Source organism: Diceros bicornis, chromosome 9 (assembly GCF_020826845.1).
Source record: "Diceros bicornis minor isolate mBicDic1 chromosome 9, mDicBic1.mat.cur, whole genome shotgun sequence".
Lineage (NCBI taxonomy): Eukaryota > Metazoa > Chordata > Mammalia > Perissodactyla > Rhinocerotidae > Diceros > Diceros bicornis.
In genome coordinates this window covers 4910193-4930358 of record NC_080748.1, presented here as the reverse complement: position 1 = coordinate 4930358, position 20166 = coordinate 4910193, and the positions used below count along the sequence as shown (strand labels likewise).

The 20166-nt window shown below is 45.4% G+C and overlaps 1 protein-coding gene across 1 annotated transcript in view; it reads left to right on the top strand.

The window, feature by feature from the left end:
• Window positions 1–19945, top strand: part of CRYL1 (crystallin lambda 1) — a 169197-nt gene extending 149252 nt beyond the window's left edge. The window contains exons 6-8 of the mRNA XM_058547807.1: window positions 11734–11839; window positions 18866–18972; window positions 19349–19945. Of these exons, the coding sequence (XP_058403790.1) occupies window positions 11734–11839; window positions 18866–18972; window positions 19349–19462 (327 nt within the window). The 3' untranslated portion in view covers window positions 19463–19945. The remainder of the gene's footprint in view (window positions 1–11733; window positions 11840–18865; window positions 18973–19348) is intronic.
• Window positions 19946–20166: the final 221 nt, after the last annotated feature.

Here is a 20166-nt window from a genome sequence, read left to right as displayed (position 1 = left end):
GATTCAAACCTGGGCCGCCCCTGTGTGCTTCAGTGTCTGCATTTCTCAGTGGAGATGACAGTGCGCCTCTTTCTTATCAAAATATGATGAGAATGGGATGGGGCAGTATATGTAAAGGGCTTAGAACATGCCTGGCATATAGAAATGCTTTAGTAAATGTTATGGATTATAATGATGAGAATGACAACAATGTTTTCTGTATCCCTGAAACCGGCATTCTTTTCTGTATGCAACAGCTGTCACCAGTGAGTTAGCTGTGAGCTGAAAAGCTCATATTCTGGCTACACAAGTGAGGCCCAAAGCCCGTGGATGGCAGCAAGGGCCTCGCCTCGGAGCTTGTTAGAAATGCAGCAGCTCAGGTCCCCCCCCCCCCCCCCCCCCCCCCCCCCCCCCGCCAAGACCTGCAGAATCAGACTTGACATTTTAACAAGCTCCCCAGGAGACTCATATGCACATAACAGTTGGAAAAGTTCTGGCTTATAGGACTCCCCGGTGAAGCCTTGCCCTCAAAGTCTTGATGTGTTGTATTTCATCTGTTCTAAGATACACTTTTTTTTTTTATATTTTAATATCTTAGTTTTTATTGACAGCATTTTTTCTTCTTTATTGGAGCGTTAAATGCTAATTTAACTTTCAGTGGATGGAGTCTTAATTTCAATGTGATACAGTATATTCTACCGTCTTTTTTATTTGGCTTTTCTCCTTCCTTGTTTTCCTGTCTCTGTATGTCTCTTCTTTCTGACTCTTTATCTCTGACTTGGGCTCATAACAGATCAACGTGCAGCTTCAACCAGCTTCTGCTTAGTGGGAAGACTCTCACATGGTCACTTCATAGTCGTCATTTCCAGTCCTACTTTTATGACACTGAATACCCTGGTTATCCCCAAAAAAGATGTGAAAATTGATTAAGAAATGGTTTAATTCACTTTTAATTAAAACACAAACCCATCAGAACAAACAAATGCGGGGCTGTCACTGCCCAGAGGATGAGTCGATGTTCTAAAGCAAAGCTGGCCTTGCTCGTGTCCCGCTGGGCCTGCTTGGAGGTGGATGCCCAGACGGCGTCTTCCTTGTCATGCTGCCCACTGAGCATCGGCCATCCTCCTCTAGCGTTTGATTTCCGGACCAGGAATGCAAATTGGGGTGAGCTTTTCCTCTTATTAGTCATGGGCCTGTGTGAACAGAAGCTGGTCCCTCCAGAGAGAGCAGCCGGAAACAAGTAGGCTCGTTGTACTTGAGCGGCTGCGTGCATATCCTCCTGCGTGCAGCGCTGTGAGTCAGGTGTGTTTGTGCAACGTGCTCTTGGTCTTGTGTTGTTGGCTAGCTGAACGAGCAACCTGCCGCGTCATGAATGGCTGCATTCAAATTGGAATGTATAGCAAGTGCCTTTATGGGATGGGAGGTGACACGAAGGGGAACTGATGGGGTGAACGTATTTTAGGGGGGAAAGATTGCCTATAAGTTTTAAATTTACTGTTGTAACTACCTCTTACATTTCTCCCACGTGTGCTGTGATCATGCGGAGGCAGGCGGTCGTTTCATCTCTTCTCTCCTTTTATAAACTAGTGTTCGCATGGGTCCAGTTCTCCAAGTTCACATTAGTCTCCAGGAAGTTTCCTTCTCACACATCCAGCGTTCTGAGAAGGAAGCATCTCAGACAATAAGCTGCCTCCGTGGCCGGTCCTTTTCTAATAGTCTGGGGAGGCCCTGTCATTTCCCTGACGGCGTTTTCCGTAAGCGTCACCCTGAATAGGTTCCGTGCGGCCGAGTAAGTACATTACCTGCCAAATACTCAGACTTCTACTCTCTGGAAGAAGAAGTACAGAACAGGACAGTGAGGATGAAAAGAAGAAAAGAGAGCAGAAGCAGACTAAGTCACTGGTCTCACAGGCTTTAGGATAAAGGAAGGCAATATAGTCTGTGGCTTGAGAGGCTCGACAAGAGAAGGCATGTTCAAAGCAGTGCTTACAGGCAGCTGGAAGGTGGGGTTACTTTAGAAGTTTTTCTTCAGAGGGAAGATGTTGGAAACACTGCTTCAGGCTGTGGCTAACCTGGAATGTGTCCAGGAGAAAAAAGCTGAGGCTTGAGTCATGTAGTACGGTACAGACGCTGGCGACACCTGTCTGTATACTTGGCAAGAAAAGTCATGTAGAATGATGGGCCAGGACGTAAAGGGAAGTTAAAGGAGCCAAGAAAGACCCAGGCTCCGGTCCTCCATACCACACCCTCAGCTGTAGGATTTTCTACATTTTACATGCTTTAAAGTTTAAACTTAAAAGTTTAGTTTTTTTTTTTTTAATTAAAGAAATAATGTGTAGAGCATCTGAGTGAATCCCCTTGTGGTTGGAAAGAACTAGCCTGCAGCAGCCCTGCTCACTGAGCTCTGTGAACCTCTGAGCCTCACGTCCTTTCAGAGCTGATGCTGTCTCTGTTTGCCTGTTCCTTTCCCGGCTTGGGCCTGGCTTTGGGGCTCAGCCTGGGGCAGTTCTCCCTGCTCCCACAGGGCTGCAGGCAGGCGTGTCCCCTCACTTCCCGTTCTGCCGTGGGTCCCTCCAGGCCCTTGCCTGCCTCGTGGTCTGTCTTTCTGTCTTCTGTGTTCATCTGCTCAAGTGTCAGGTGCAGTGGACACAAGCCTCCCAACTTCCCGTCTCCAGTGTGCCCTAGGCTACGATGCGCTTCTCTTTCCTTTCTCACCAGGTCAAAATTCACCCAGCAAAACTTTTTCTAAAACATTTTTCTGCAGTTTCTGCATTATTTATGCTACCTTCTGAAAATATAACCCAGATGCTGGTATTGGTGAGGCTGAGGGAATCGTCCCCCAGCCCTCCAGCACCCGGAGGACACTCACCTCTCCGCCTCACCCACATCCGCGGCCCATTGTCCCTGCGCCCACCTGGCCTCTGTCTTTCTTGCCTTCCAAAGCCTGGGCTTGTCTGTGGCAGCAAGTTCATCACCAGAGGCCATCAGAGAGTTCTCTTGGCTCCAACTGCTCTAGCCCTTTCACCCCATGAGGTTTACCAGAGGCCGTCATGGATCCATCATGACTGTCATTTTCCTGAGCTCCATCCTACCGGTGACTCAGCTAGCACACCTGGGGACTGCAGGGCCTTTGGAGCAGATGTGTCACCTCCTTGGAGGACCGTCCTCCAAAGTAATCGAGACCTGCTTTCTCGTTGGCTTTAAATTCGGAGAGCTTCCTATCAATGGCCTTCTGTCCAGAGGTGCCGAGAGAGGGCTATGCTTTTCATCTCTAGGGCAACACTGTGGACACTAAGAGTTTTGGCATTTTAAGAAGTCCCAGAACTAGATCAGAACCCACAGCCATGACTCAGCAAGTGTTTAATGTCTAGACTGACCACTGGGAGAGGATCAAATTAAGTAGAGGCCATTCATAGGCAACGTCTAGTTGGCCATCTGGTTGGGAAGACTCAATCTAGTTATGACTTGAGGTATGTTGCAGTGCGTGTGGCAGACTGCTGGAATGGGGGGTTAGAGGAATGCATGAACTCTTCCAAAAAGGCTGCTAGCTTTGTGCAGAAACAGAGTCTGAGCTTATTTATGTATCTCTTCCTGCTTCACGCTGGAGCCGAGAGCTGCGTGCTCCCTGTGCACGGAGCTTCATCCGTCTCAGCTTTCCTGAGGTTCCCTCTCACTTGATGGGCGACTTGGGCCCGGCTACAGCACCCACTGAAGAAGTTTCCTTCATTGTGATGATTTCTCTCCAGAGCAGTCCAGTGAAGATGAAAGAAAGATGGAAGCCACTGCAGAAACTGGAGTTCTCTTCTCTCTGAAAACTTTATTTGCTAGCTGGGAATCATTGTTAATTAGAACTGCCTTTAGTAGCGATTGTCTATAAGAAGTAGACCCTTCTTATAATAGTGTTTATTATTTTATGGGAGGTTACTTTCTGAGTAGCCACATTGGCGAACAACAAAATCCTGTTGAAAGGAGAGAGCCTGCTGATTTGTATTTCAGAGACACCTCCAGCCCCATTAACAGACAAGCATAATGAAAACATCAACCACGTGCTCAATTGAAAACTCCTGCTCGGCATGCCTGGGATCACTCCAGGAGTGTTTCAAGTAAAAGCTTCTATGGCTGGTATTCTAACAACTCTGAAAAAGGCTAAACAAAAATGCTATCACTCCAACACCTGACTACTGATCGTCAACAAAAGGTAATCAATCAGGGAGTGTAAGTGATGGATTTTGGCTCCTCCAGCGTGAGTTAAAAAGCTAACAGGCAGGCGCAGAGGGCCGCTGAAACAGAGGAAGAGGAGGGAAGGGTCCCCCAGGGGAAAGGTGGAGAAGGGAGGCTGCAGGTGACGACTCATGCCGTGCAGCCTTTGCCTGGCCTTCTTTGCCTTCTGTGAGGTGCAGGCAGAAGCTGGGCATGGGCTGGCTTGTGACTTGGGGCCCCAGAGGCATGAGGCTCCACCAGCGGGGCAGGCAGAGATGGGGCTGTACTGTGCTTCTGTTTTTGGAGTGGAGATTTATACTCTTTGGTTCAAACCTCTTTATAAAAAACTTTATTCCCAGAGGACCCCCCCCCCGGCCCCCGACCCCGTTAAGATATCACCGCCCTTGCTGAACAGTAGTACACTTATTCACATTTGCACGAAAGGGTGGATTCTTTTCGCTTTTTTTGTTTTTAAGGTCAAGACCTTTCCTTTTTTCCAGACTCGATGATACTATTGCTTTTCTCTCTGAAAGCATTGATATAACCACAGCATCTAGAAAAAACACACCAGAGTGCTACCACTGGGGCCTAAAGAGCTCTGGGCCATCCCTTGTATTAGGACACAGTCTTTCCTCTCTTTCCCTTGCCTTTTTTGGTTTGTTTCCACTTAAAAGCTTTATTCTAAAGACTATCCAAAGGGAAAAATACTACTTATGTTTTCCCCACCCTAAGTCAAACTGCTTTTATTTTTCTGTGTTCCTGTCTGGTTTCTATTAAGAATACTTTCCTCAAGTTTTTATTCATTTTTAATGGCTTAGTGATATTTCATTTAGTTGATCTTTTTAAAAAAAAAATCTAGTCTTTCCCCTGTTGTGGGTTGTTTTAAGGTAGTTTCAAGTTTTCTGCCATTATAATGCCGCAGTGAGCCTCTCTCACATACAGTCTCTTCTTCTGGAGTCTTCTCATGGGACAGTTCCCGGTAGTGGGAACAACATATTTACGCCTTGATGGCTGTAGCTGGAATGCCTTCAGAGGACTCAACCACAGCTCTTGCCGTCAGTGGTGTGCGTGGGCTTGTTCTAGCTGCCTCAGTGGTGCGGTCCACCTTGTGCCTCTCCTATCCCCTGAGCCTCCTCTCAGGAGACTCTGGACAACGGGTGTGTTATCGGTATGATTCAGTGTCCTGTTGCATCAGTTAAATGTGGGGTTCAATCCGCTCTTCTACAAGTTAGCAAAATTTGCCTGTCATTCTGCAGGAATGTTTGTGCCCCACTTCCAAGAAAACTTGTAGGTGTTGGCAAGAGGCTGAGCAGCTCACCAACCTGACCACAGCCTTGAGTAATAATGGGGCAGCACTTATCTGTCTTTTCTTTTTTACTTATTAAAATCTTGTGTTTGCCTCACCTTTTCCCTGGGAGGTAGTGTGGGTGGGGACAGTCAGATCAGGTCTTTTTCGTTCTTGCTTTGGAGCCAGTTTCGTGTTGCATGTAGGAGAAGTAATGCCTGGTGAAGAGCACAGAGACAAGAATATATAAGTATATATAAATATAGAAATGGAGGGAGCTAACTCATGGTTCTAGTTAGTTCTCATGAGAGAGACCATGACTTATTGTGATAGCTCTTAATTTAAACTTCCGTAGCTGTAACTCTATTATTATCTGCACCATTCATAAGGCCTCCAGGGTCAGATGTTTCTAAAAGCAAGTCCAGTGCCCCTCATTCGTACTTGAGTTATTTCTACACCAGTGATTATTCTTGTCTGGTCCATCCTTGACACATCTCTGGAGATGGGGAGCTCACTGAAGTTTAAATTTTTTACATCCTTGCTCTAACCAGCGACTGAGGTGGACTCTCTTTCTGTGACCCCTTCTCCTTGGCCTCTGACTGGAGTGATACCAAAGCAGTCCAGTGCCTCCTTCATGCCCTTGGATGTTACATTTCATTATCTGACATTTACCTGAGGTCACACTTTTTCTGGCTCCCTTTTCTCAGTTAAGACAGTAGGTTGAAGCCCAAGCTCTACTGGTTGTGGGGGTGGAAGGGTGGCCGGAAGGATTTGATGTGACCTGGTCCAGATTCCTGGGGAGCAAGCCTGTGTGCCTGGTAGTGATGGTGGTGACAAAGGTAAAGCAGGATTTGCGCAAGAAAAACTTGAAAATTCAAGACCAAGTGTGGTGAAAAGTAGAGCAAAACAAAATAGAAAAAGATCAAAAGCTGGGGATTAGTAAAAAAAAAAGAACTAGACAAGAAAAGATGGCATGAAGAAAAATGAGAAAAGTAAATGAAAATGAGGGCATGCAAAAAATCTGTGAATTGAATAAGAAAATTTAATATGAGAATGGGATGATTAGAGAGGGGGAAAAGTAATTCTGTGTAGCAGGTAATCAGTAGAGGAACTAGTCCCAGGGTTTCATTAAAAAAATATTGCATCCTCAAACTATGTGAGACCCCCCACTGCCTCTCCCTTTCTAAAGGACCAAATCAAAGGCCTAGTACCACTGCAACCATTAACTTTTTGCCTATTGTTACTTGTTAGATGTGTCCTCTCTCCTTTTCCTGCCCCACAAACAAAGTGCTAGATCCAGGATACCCAAGAGTGATCACCATGCTTTGGGCTTCTGCTCTATCCCCTGTGAGGGCCGATGCTTGGCTAGGCTGGAGCACCAAGTCATTCAGGCAAACACAGGCAGATGTGGCTGTAAAGGTATTTTGTAGATGTGATTAGTATCCATAATCAGTTGACTTTAAGTAAAGGAGATTATTTTTAATAATTTGGGCAAGCTTCATCCAATCAGTTCAAAGGCCTTAAGAGCAGAACTGAGGTTTCCGCCATCAGCTCCTGCCCCAGATTTCAGACTTGCCAGTGCCTACAATGACATAAGCCAATTCCTTGATATAAATCTTTTTACATATTTATAACCCACTGGTTCTGTCTCTCTGGTAGGACCCTCACTGATACATCCCGAAACCTTTAATTTTAAAGTTTGTATCACAGTAATTGAGTACTTTATTGACCGTCTTGCGTTTGCTCCTTACTCCTGGATGGCAGTTTTGTGTGTGCCCCTCCCCAGACTGGGCATTTACTTCCAGCATGCCAGGTGCAGAGCGTGTGTGCCGGCCATGAGTGTGTGTTGGTTGATTGTGGTGAGTCTTAGGTTTTAACTAAAGGAAGTAGAGGCAAGAAGTTTTTCAATCAAGGGGATTCCTTCCCACTCTGGCTAGGCTCTCCTCACCCAGTGATTTTTCAGGACAAAATGCAAACCAGCTTTTGAACTAACAGTAGTTTTAGTGTCTGTTACTTTTTATAAGTTTTAAGAATCTTTTAACCACTTGGGGCTTTTCTTTGTACGTGTGACTTGAGAATTTTACCACGAAATGGAGGAAGTACCGATAGCTTTACTGACAAATGTTAATTGAACCACAGACACGCTGGAGTGGGGTAGGGTTTCAGTCTTCAAACAAGTGTGCAGAGTGCTATTTCCAAGGAATCACGTATCAGATGAGTATGTTCAACTCGAGCTCTTGTTTCTGCCTTTTATGCCACCGTGATTATTTATTTTAATCATTATTGATAATGTTAACAGCTAGGCCATCGATGTCCCTCAGGCTCTGGGTGGAGTGGAGCTCGATGGCAAAATTAAGCAACTTGAGCTTCAGAATATCCTGCACATGAACCTTTAGTTTGGTGCTGAGTGCAGAAGGGACAAACTCGAATGTTTGCCTCTGTGACATGAAATCAGTGAGCATCTTGGCTGAATTACTTACGACTGTTTCTTTTCTCTGGACTTAGCTTCTGGGTAACAACTCAAGCTTAGAGAATCTACTTCAGAAAATCTAAATGGGGCAGAAAGAAGGAGTTAGGAAGAGAAGATATTAAAACTTTTTCCCTTTTCTAACTTGTTCAACTAATGAATAGTAACTGATAAAAATAGATAGCCGGGACGGGGGGCGGCCCATTAGCGCAGCATTTAAGTTACAGTGCTCCGCTTTGGCGGCCTGGGGTTCGCGGGTTCAGACCCCGGGTGTGGACCGACGCACCACTTGTCAAGCCGTGCTGTGGCGGCGTCCCATATAAAGTAAAGGAAGATGGGCACGGATGTTAGCCCAGGGCCAGTCTTCCTCAGCAAAAAGAGGAGGACTGGCAACAGATGTTAGCTCAGGGCTAATCTTCCTCAAAAAAAAAAAAAAATAGCGCTTCTATAGATGAAATAGGAAAGAGCGGATGACATTTGAGAACTGGGAGAAAGTGTGCTCCTCCCCTACATGATGACGTGGTGTGGACAATCTCCCTAAGGCTGTAGTTAGTTGGGGTCACTGGTAGCTCGCATGATACTTAGAAATCAAAAATTAACTCCTCTTGGGTGGCTTATCTTTGAGGTCCTTTTGAAGTCGGCTCTAAAAGTACTAAACACAATTAGAGAAGAAAAGAGCCAAGGCAAACAGCACTGCAGGTATAGGATGGTTTGCATATTTGCATCCTTCACAGTTTGCATGCTATAATGAAAACTTCCGGCTGTTTGGAATGTTGACCTGGAGACCAAAGATAAGGGAGAGTCTGCAGGGCCCCTGCCTGGCTGCCTTTCACAGCATTCCAGAGCCCACAGGGTGCAGGAATGCCACAGCAAATGCCTTTAGGCAGCCTGGAGAGAGGGCCAGAAGCCACTCTTCCTGCCCCAAGAGCTTGGTGAGGAGAGAGAGGAAGGCGGGAATGCGTGTGGTTTCACAGCTGGTTTCTTGATAGTTCTGGGCATTACTCTGGACCTTCTGTATACAGTCATGCATCGCCTAACGACAGGGATACATTCTGAGAAATGTGTCATTAGGCGATTTCGTCATTGTGCGAACGTCGTTTTTGCTTACGGAAACCTAGGTGGTATAGCCTACTACATACCTACGCTATATAGTACTAATCTTATGGGACCATTGTTGTATATGCAGTCTGTCATTGACCAAAATGTTGTTGTGCGGTGCACGGCTGTATTATTTTCTCCCTGTTGCTGCCCCCACCCCGACCCCTTACAGCTTTGCTATCAAAAGTGAAGGAGGTGAAACTTGTCAGCATTTGAGTAAACTGAATAAATTAACTTGCTCTTGGTCCAAATGGACTCTTGGTAGGATGATTTAGAACTAATAGGAAACCCAGGGAGATACTTGATGGCCTACCAGATGAGCAAACCTTTGCAAGCGTGACACCATCAAGTGCTGGAAAGGACGTGGAGCGATGGGAACTCATACACTGCTGGCGGCAGCAACCCTGGGTACGACCACTTTGGAAAGCAGCTGAGCATTATCTAATGAAGCTGAAGTTGTGGGTGCTCCAGGAACACCCACACCTGGACACGTGCCCTGGAAGCCATGAACAAGAATGTTCTAGCAGTCCTGTTCACAGTAGCCGCAAACCGGAAATAGCCCAAGTGTTCGTGAACAGTAGGCTGGATAAATGAACTGTGAGTTTTATACATCAACAAAGATGTACAGACTACAGCTACACACAACATAGGTAAAAGCATAAGGCTGAGTGAAAGAAGCACATCACAAAAGAGTGCACAGTGTGATTCCATTTCGAAGAAGATGAAAAACAGGCAAAAAGCAACCTCTGTGGTTTAGGAATGTAAATGTAGATGGCGAATCTTAAAGAAATGGTTATTATAAAAGTCAGGATGTTTGCCTCTGGGCAGGAGGGGAGGATACAAGCAGAAAGACGGGCATGTTGGTGGTTCTGGGGCACGTCGCTTCGTAATTATTGTCTAAACTGTGTTTGTGTGGTTTGTACACGTCATTGTTTGTTTATCTCTCACACACACAAACAAAACTATATGGAAAGTGGTTCTTTCAGACAGAGTTTCTCAGTCACACTAAATTGTACCTGCCCTTCGTGGGTGGCTCTGTTTTTTGGTTCTTTGGCTCCATCCCCTTCCCAGTTTCTCGCCCCCAAGTCACCACGGGGTGGTCCAAACACGCACACAGACCTGAGACGGCTGGTGTTTCTCCCTCAGCAGCTAGGTTGCAGGTGGGGGTAGGGGGCTACAAATCCCCTCTCTCTCTGAATCTCTGTGACTTTGAAGTCTGTAGTAAAGGAGTCACAGGGGCCCTGGAGGAGGAGGAGGAGGAGGGACAGCAGGGGGAGCTCTAGTCTCCAGTTCCTGAGCGTGGAGGGCCTGGCTCGGCTCTCCCAGGGCCACCTGGAGGGCAGAGGGCTCTTCCTTGTTGGCCACGGGGCCATGGTGAAGCCCTCTGATGAGAGATTTCCTGCCCCACACAGACACCCTCTCAGGTGGGACAACAGACAGCCCTTTCCAGGAGAGGGAGAGGATTTGCCCTGTGACCCAGAGTAAAAGAGGCAGTGCAGGGTGGGCCTCGTGTCTGAGCCTGTTCATGGAGCTGGGTGGATGCACAGCATGTGGAGGTGCTCCTGCGGGGAGGGGCAGAACTGAGATTTCCACAGCAGAGCGCTTCATCCTCCGCCCTGGGACTCTGGTAAACTGGGGCCCACTGCTGAGGGCTGGCAGGGGCCACCAAGGCTACCCATGGAAGAGACAGCAGCTATACTTAGTGGCCTCTCACAGCAGGCGGATTTGGCCTGGCTGCTGGGCAGGAGCTCTCTCTATCCCCTCAGTGCTCTGTTTGTGAAAGAAACCACTCAGGAAATAACCGAAGAGTTCACAGTAAATCTACCAGTCCGGCCAGTGAACACATTGGGGAAAATATGGCCTGGGCTTCTCCCACGTCTGCCTTCCTGACAGATGAAAAGCCCAAGGTGAAAATATCCTCAGGTGGAGAGTGAACCGGCAGTGAAGTGCCAGGTTATGCAAATATTTATTGGTGTGTCCCTGCTCATTTCCAAAGGCTGTTGAGGTAGAGGCTGTATAAGGCGCAGGCCCAGTAACACGGGTGGCCAATTTGCTGTCTAACGGAAATGCTTAACAGCTTGCTTCTTGCTTTGCAGCTCACCTTTGCAGAGGAGTCTAGTGCTCCACCTTTGCAAACAAGCACACTTCTAAGCTGCATTTCATCAAAGAATATCATTTTTTACGAACTCATTAAAAGCTGAACAAGGCTGGGCTTGCAGGCAGGCAGAGCCTGGAGAGCAACTTTCCAGTTCCTTTGATGGCTCCAATCTTATTGCCCCAGATCTTAGGCAAATATGTAGAAAATCCTTCCTGCCCTTTTCCTGCGTATCCTGTTCTTAATTCTTCCCCTTCTCTTCATCCTCTCCCCTTCAGCAAACCTGCGAGTGACACAAAGGTTGTAGGGTAGAGAATGGAAGCCGGGGGAGGTGGGCACAGCAGGGAGAGGGAATTTACTTCAAGCCCATGTTGATTACAGCCCAGGTGGAACAAGTGAATTGGTATTTGACCATTTCATGAAATATTCTTTTTTCAGGTTCCATTTATATATTACAGTTTTGTCATGCAAAATTAGGTGATGATACTATTGTGGTGCTTTGGAGAGTATTTTGGGATCCTGCTCTAAAGAAGTTAGGATGAAAATGATGATAATGAAATTGTCTTTCCAGAGAATTCATCTGTGTGCTGCCCCACTTTCTCCGTTTAGGAAGGAATAGTGTCTCCAACTGACCTTGACCTTGTCATGTCAGATGGCCTGGGCATGCGGTATGCGTTCATCGGACCCCTGGAAACGATGCATCTCAATGCAGAAGGTAAGCTTTCATTCCATCGGCGCTAATTCTGTGCTGGGAATTCTGTGCTGTTTGGTGTTTTCATGGGTTTTATAAAGAGTCAATTTTTGCCTTTTCTTACAACTGAATAGAAACAGTATCATGTATAGGAGACAGTGGCCAGCCCCGTAATTCACAGAGAGGGGCTGGGATGGATCACTGTGTCCTGAGATGTAAATCCGCAAACCTCAGGCTCCATGTGGCAAAGAGCACTCAGGTGAGAATGAAAAGAAAGAGATGGGTGATGTCATAGAGACTTTGCCACACATCGTCCAGCCTGATAGGAGATAAAGTTGTATTTTCCTGAGAAAGGTGGTAAAATTATTTACCGAGGCAAGAAAAAAAAGATAGGGAAGTAACCATGTGAACCTCTGCTGGACATATCTTCTGCCTCAATACAAGCAGCTTCTGAGTGTGGTTTGCTGAGCTGTGGTTTTCCTTCCAGAAGGCTAGGGAGCCAGGAGAGAGGTACTTCCACAGGAGGAGGGGCTGGTGGTCAGCAGGCAGGGCCAGGGAGCCGACTTCAAAGGACCTAGGGGGAAGAAGGCGTGAGCCCAGGATCTGCTAACTCTAAAGGAAAGATAGCTTGAGAAGGGTGAGGATCTTCCAAGAATGAAACTGTCAGCCAGATTTTAAGCGATTCAGAAAGATGTCATTTGAAAAACAGGCAATAAAACCTACACCAAATTAAAAAAAAATAAATTTTAAAAGCTATGTATAAAAATCTGGGAAAATGTCACCTAAATGTTATTTCTACTGGCTACCTCTTGGTGTTGAAATTATAAGTAACTTTTATTATATTTCTGTTTTTCTGTGTTGTCATAAATTTCTACAGTTATTATATGTTATTTTAATAATTATATTATTAACTTGTAAAACATATTGTAGAAAGAGAAAACAAATATTGTATTCAGCTCCACAGTCTACATTTAACAAAAATATTGAGAAACTGAAGCTTATTCAGAAGAAGATGACCAGAGTAGTGTATGTATGTGTCTGTCTGTCTGTCCATGTCTTTTGTGGGGGTGGAACCAGAATGAAAGACTTGAAATGGCAGGCAGACAGGTTTGGGCTCAGTGCATGGCAGGAAGAACTTTCTAGTAACTGGAGCTAATGTCCAGGGAGAGGGCTGTGCCATGAGTGGGTGAGCTGAGCAGCTGGAGGCTTGGTGCCTACCTGCCAGGATGTTCAGATGTTGAGGGGAGACTCCTGCAGTGAGGTTAGAAGTCGGAGTCTGTTTGACTTAGATTTTATAATTCCACAACGTTTTGGTAATAGTTCAGTAGATTTTCACCGCCATAATTAATGAAACATAATTTCCAACAAATAATTTGAGGCAGTTTTACTTGACATATTCTTGCACACAGCAGTGCACACACAATGTCTTGATTAGATTGGTCATGTGTGTTGTGCAGACGTGGTTCAGTCACTGACTAGATTCTTCCTTAAACCCAAGCATTGCTGAGAGTGGCTGAAGGAGGAGGGGAGTCTCTCCTAGCACCAGCATATTCCTTTTGTGGTAGGATAACAATTGAACACAGAGGATGATGTAAAGAAAGAGGCCCTCATAAAAGTGAAACACGAGTTTTGAAGTATCATTAAAATAAAGTCTTGGATAATTTCAAATGTTTTTTCAACCAGAACCTCAAAAGTAATGAACATATTTAAGCATTGGAAATGTAAATAGACGCTACTTGATAACCACCATGTTTTTCTTTATTTCTTTTTTCATGAGAAAAGTAAGATAATTCAGGTATTCAGAGAAATTGATAGGGAGAGAACTGAGAACAGCCTGGACTCTCAAACAAATAGAAACAGAAGCCAATGAAACTAGAAACTCAAGAATCAAATAGTGGGGCAGACAGGAAGGAGGCCCATAACAATTTTTCAAACAAAGCAGATATGATAAGAAAACCTAATTGGCTTAATATGATAGTGGGGGACAGATGTAGTTTTCAACTTCAGAGCATTCCAAAGACCAGAGTTAGAAAGTTATAAGATCTGGCTTGGAACCAATGGAAATGTTCATTATTCCTCACCGTGTCATCCAGAATATATCAAGATTGGAGTTGGGAGAATTCTTCTTTTTTTCTGATGTTGTTTTCATAAAGCCAGCATCTCAGGTTAAGGCTAGTTATTTGCCTTAAAAGCTACAGTTTATCTAGAAGTGGTAAAAATATTTGGGGATCTGTTTTTAATCTAATAAAATAGTACTTGACAATCAGGAGGCCAGCATGCTTACTTTGCCTTTTGGCTACTTTTTAAAAGCAAGACCCATGAAGGACAAGCTCTCAGAATGATGGATCTGGTCAGTGGGTCCAGTCGGTCTGAGTCCCTACCTGACTTACAGGCTAAATAACCTTGTGCAAGTTAGTTCAGTGCACCTCAGTTTCCATCTCTATAAAATGGGGATGGCAACAGTGACTACCTCACAAGAGTGGTGTGAGAATTAAACCAGATGGAAACACTTAGCTGGATTGTGTCAGGGAAGAGGGAGAATCCCCCTCTGCCCTTTCCCTTAAGGTTCTTATGGCTGGCCAAGTAATTAAAAGACAGGTTAGCAGGAGAAAATAATACCAAGTTTAATAACATGTATACATGGGAGAAACCAGAGAAACTGCGTTTCTCAACACAATGGCAGAGATTCTTGTTTTAAATACCATCTTCAGCTAAAGAGAAAGGAGGATCTTGGGGGTGGGGAGGGAGACAGAAGGGAGAGAGAAATTACAGTAATCAAGGGTATGCAGATTTAAGGCCCCTCCTTCCACATTGATAAGTTTCTAGAAATGAGGTCATCCCCCCTCTTCCTAGTATAGAGAGGGAGAGACCTTTACAAATGGAGATTTCCCTTATAAATGTAAATGTTTGTCTGGCAACTCTTTGCAGGGCCACCCAGAGAATATGGCCTGGGAGAGAGAGAATTTTTTATAAGATGGGCTTGTTGGTGCCTTTCCTATTGTAACATCTATTTTACACTATATTACAGCCATCATATGATATTGGCTCCTTCCTGGAACAGGTCTTCTATGTTAAATTCCTTAGGCAGTTTGGGGGCGGTCAGATGTCTGTCAGAGAAAATAATTAAGGTAAAGAGACATATTTCAGGGTGGCCAATTTTGATCTCCCACAATGGCTAACACATATTCATGTTAATAATGTTAATTTATTAATAAATGTCACATTCACACAAAGTTTGTCTTATTTGTTTAATTCACTACTCTTCCAGTCTTGTTTTGTTTTTATTCTCCCCAAAAGATTCACAAGTGTATGAGAGAGAAATACAGAATAAATACAGATTAGGACATTTTTGCTGTGGAATAGTGAAACCTCAAGAATTTGTTTGGTTTGTTTCTTTGCTAAGCTTTTAGACTAGTAGGTCAGCACAGAGAACTGCTCCATTTGACAACTGGCAGCTTTTTGGGCGCCTCCTGAGTTTAGTTCTCCCTGGGAAATTCTGTGTCTCAGAATCTGCAGCCCCTAGAAGTCACCTCCAGGGGAAATGAGTGTTACCACGTTGCCTCACAAAATTTCTTCCTGTGTGAAGATGCGTGTCTTGTCTTTTTTTTTCAATCGATATGCCTACTTGGTGGGTTGGTTCATTTATGTGGAGCTGTTATTTGCAGTGAAACAGGTGAGCTGATGGGGCTGGGACTTTGTGAGTTAAGGGGCCCTGGGTAGGTTTCTGTCTCCACCTGCCTCCCTGACCTCAGGTGAGGTCTCAGGTGGGAATTAGATAATGTCGCTCTGTGCTTTGGGGCCTTTTTGATCTTCCTTGATAGGTTCTGTGAAACCCTGTCTCTTAAAGCAGGTGACTTCATGTGGGTGTGGGTTCATAGCTGTGTGAAAACCAGACTCCTCTGGTGTGCATAGCAATTGGAGCTCTCCAAGAAACTGAAGCCCCAGAGCACATCACGGTAGCTGCTCCCACGGGTGACAGTGGGGCCTCCCACCCGGGACCTGCTCCGTAAATGCAAACAGACAGGAAGGCTCCCTGCCTACCCATCCACCTTGGGTTATGCTGAAGGTTCCAGAAAGCACACTCTCTCACCTTCAGGGTCACAACTAAAGAATTCCAAGTTAGAAGGCAGAAAGATAAGCTAAATCTAATCTCATGAGAATCAGTTCTTTTTTCCATTTTTTTTTTCGTATTCCATATAAGCATCTCTTAAGAAATTAGGTTCAAAGCCTTCTAAAAAGCTAAGCTCTGCAAGAGTTGGTGAACAGAACAGAGGGCATGGAGGTGCAGAAGGAAAGATGCAAGGGAAGGTAAATTTCATAGTAATACAGGGCAAGAAGAGACCAGTGGGATAAAAGGTGAAAGGGTATTTTTCCTTTCCATTTCCAATGAAATAGGTATTCTAGAATAATTCCCACCCAGTTCTTCTTTCATGCTGTAGAAGCCAAAAATATTGTTGGAAATAAAGTACAATTCTCCTTTTATACTTCTCTAATGGAAGGCGAGATGCTGCAGATAACAGTAACAGTGATAAAACCAGGACTTTGTCCATAATAGAGCGCAGCGCGGGTCTTGAGCGCAGGCCCTGACAGCGGCTGGTGCCCAAGCAGTGGGAGCGCGCTCCCCAAGATGCAGGCTTCCCTGCAGACGCCGCGGGACGTCTGCGCACACGTGACGCGCCGGGGCCTCCGCTGCACCACACGCAGCGGGGCTCCTTATTCCAAGAGGCTGAGTGCATGTTAGAGAACCTGTTTTTTATTAGTGAGAGTGAAGTTTTAATTGGTTTCCTGAACAAGTTGGGGGGAAATGATGACTGTATTATAAAGAGTTTCACCATATTTTATTCTATCCTGAAGAAATAAATGCCTACAAATTTTATAAAAGATAGTAGGGGAAGAAAGTTCTAGAGAGCCCCAGGGAGATTCAAATGACTTCACAGAACACTCAGAAGGTGGAAAGTACTGCAGAGGTGAAATGTGGCGTGAGTTGAAACCTGCGGCTGATGACTGCGCACATGGAGGGGGAGATGGCATTGGCTCTGAAGAGAGGGACAAGTGGGGCTTCTGTTCTCCCACCACGGCGTGAACACACAGCTACAGCGAATCTTCCCACTTTCTTCTAATGTAATATCTTTCCAACTTATTTGATTCTTGTGTCTCTGCTCCCCAAAAAGGAATAAACTGTATTTGTGTCTAGACTTTATCACCTTTAGTTTGAATAAATAAACAAAGTGAAGTAAATATTTAATTTCCACAAGGAAATAAATGTATAGGTTGTTTTCTATGTTCCAGAAATGCTACGCCGTTTGGTTATCACCAGCCAGTGCTGGAATATTTAGGGAGCCTTCCAGAATTCTGAACTGTCAAGTTGTGTTAAATGAAATGAAACCTCTTATTTTATTTTATTTATTTTTAATTTTTTTATTTTTTTTTCCCCCAAAGCCCCAGTAGATAGTTGTATGTCATAGTTGCACAGCCTTCTAGTTGCTGTATGTGGGACGTGGCCTCAGCATGGCCAGAGTAGCGGTGTGTCGGTGTGTGCCCGGGATCCGAACCCGGGCCGCCAGCAGCAGAGCGCACGCACCCAACCGCTAAGCCACGGGGCCGGCCCGAAACCTTTTATTTTAAAAAGAGACTTAATTGTAGATGCTGTCAGAGAAGTTTGTATGTTTGAAATTTTTACCCTGCAAAGCAATTTCTCTTCGAAGAGCAAACTGGATGTAATTTTAGCACACTGAGAGAGAAGAACTATCTGAGACAAATAAAGTGGAAGCTCAGGCTTCCACGTCAGTGTAGGTCCGCCTGCACTAACCCCAGAGAAGTGGTTTGACTTTTTTTTTCAAAGACTATCCAGCAGTGATCATTTCTATTTTAGATTAGTCCCACCCGCTGTCGGGGGGGCAGGTGAGAGCCGAGCTCTGGTCTCTGCGAATTCTGCAGCCTCACTTGTCCCTTGTTGTCCTTTAGCCTGACTGACCAACTGTGGAGTCTTTCTGGTTCAGAAAGATGTGGGAAATGGGCCAAAGGCGGAACAGCGGGCCCAAGACTTGGAGAAGCGGCTCTTCTATGCACCCAGGCCTGGCTCTGATGCGGCCTGTCTCGGAGCAAACGCCTGCACCGGCCCAGCCCCGGCTGCCTCCTGGGCCGCTGGGAGGGGCCTGCGACGAGCCCCGCTGCCCACTCTGTGTGCAGAGGGGGTGCAGCTGACTCGTGTTTCCTCCCTGCGCACGTTGGCTGCTGCAGAACCTCTGAGCTCCAGCCTCACACAGCCCCCTGCGGCCTTAGGTCACGTGCTTCTCCCTCCCATCTCCCTTCGGGATGAGCCTCTCCCTCATGTCTTTCTCCATCCAATCCCAGGGCCCTATCCTAGAACCCAAGAGATTGATTGGCTTCCCGAGGGCCTGGAGGCGGCAGAAGCAGGTGGAGAGCAGTGCAGCCCGAGGCCAGATGCAGCCTGGCTGGGCTGACTGGGCTCCAATTCACGCGTGAACTCCCAGCCTACCTCCCGGCTAAACACAACCCATGTTCAAGAACCTGCCACCTTGTAGACACCCAATGAAGTGGTAACAAAAATTCATGGAAGAAGAGTAAAATGGGAAACATTTCTTTGAGCTTTGACAACTTTGGTTCTTAGAAAATGCGTTCAAGGCATTTACACAAGTAACCTTATAGATACGTTGTTGAAGACGACATTTTTGGTGAAAATAGGACTTAATGTGATATTTAACACATCAGTGCAGGAAAGCAGGCCGATGGGAGTGTCCTGGAAGATGCACAGACAGAGGTAGAATGGCAGGCCCGAGGGTCCTGTGGCTTTTCAGGACCTGAAGATCTGGAGAAAGCTTGATGAGGGACTGATGGTGAGGATCCTCATTCCCCAGAGCCCACTGCGCTCACGAGGTGCACTCCCACCTCCACCTTTTCTTCATCCACAGGAAGGAAAGAGTGGAGTTAACCTGACCCCAGGGCAACACTCTCTGAACAGATTTCTTAGTTTGGAGTTAGGTAATGTTCTTGCTGATATTGTGGATTCTTGTTTTCATATGATTTCAGGTATGTTAAGCTACTGTGACAGATACAGAGAAGGCATGAAACGTGTCCTAAAGACTTTTGGACCCGTTCCAGAGTTTTCTGGGGCCACAGTTGAAAAAGTTAACCAGGTACGTAGACCTGTTGCAGAGATCCGTGCTGGCTGAGGGGAAGCCCTGGGCTGCAGGTGAAGCTTTATTTGTAGCTGAGTCTTTGCTTTGATTTTGATGGTTCCTCATTCCTAACTTTGTCCACAGTTCTGTCATGGCCATAGGAGACCTTAAGAGCAATGTGACCAGTGAACTCGAGCTCCTTTTAGCTTGTCTGCGAGAACTGTGGATCTCTCTGGGTTTAGAAAGCTTATGTTAATTGGGGGTTTATTACCTTTCTTTTGTCTTTGAAAGCAAATTCACAGTCGGTGTCAATAGGAACAGCAATTACACTCCTGATAAATTAGTGCCTCTTCATACTTCTTTTTTCTTTTCTTTTTTTTTTTCCTATTTCCAGGCCATGTGTGTGAAAGTTCCAGATGATCCACAGCACTTAGCTGCCAGAAGGAAGTGGAGAGATGAATGCCTTATGAGTCTTGCCAGATTGAAAAGTCAGATGCAGTCCCAGTAGAGCTTCTTGTAATGCTACTGTCAGTCCTCTCACTGGGAGGCCTATTTGGTGGAATTAGAAGCAGTTAATCAGATTGCTCTGAAACAATGGGAAGCCATAGTGGTGCTTAGCATGCAGATTCTGAGCTTGACCTCCTGGCTTAGCAGGCACTCGGTGGTGGAGGCTTAGTGGCTTACCGTCCCTTCTGATCAGACCCTCACTTGGGTGTCCAGCAGCACTTGGTTCTGAGGGCTGTTGATTTCCTGCCCCCTAGGTGAGCAAGAGAGCAAATCATTTGAAGATTTTCACCTTTTATTTTTAGTATGATTACATATAGCTATATTTATAGGCAATGATTGTAGTTTCGTTATTTTAGTCTGAAGCAAAATATTTTTATAATTATTTTGTAATCCCTTTCTGAATACTCTATGGCGCTGCATTTATCAGGCAACTACTTTCGTTTTGTTAATGCTTATTCTGAATAAAAGTTTTTGATTCCATAAAGACCTCCTTTTTCTTCTGATCTGTCTGAGAAAGACAGTATTTGATCCTGATGATCGACATATTTTAGAGTGACCGTTATGGATGAGTAATAAACAAATACTTTATTCTGAGTCCTTCGTTTGTCATTGAGTAAAAATCCACCAATTTGGGCCAGTGTTTCCCAAAGTAGGTTCCACAGTGCCTGTGCTGTGGCTCTGTGATCAGATGTGTTCGGTGTTGAC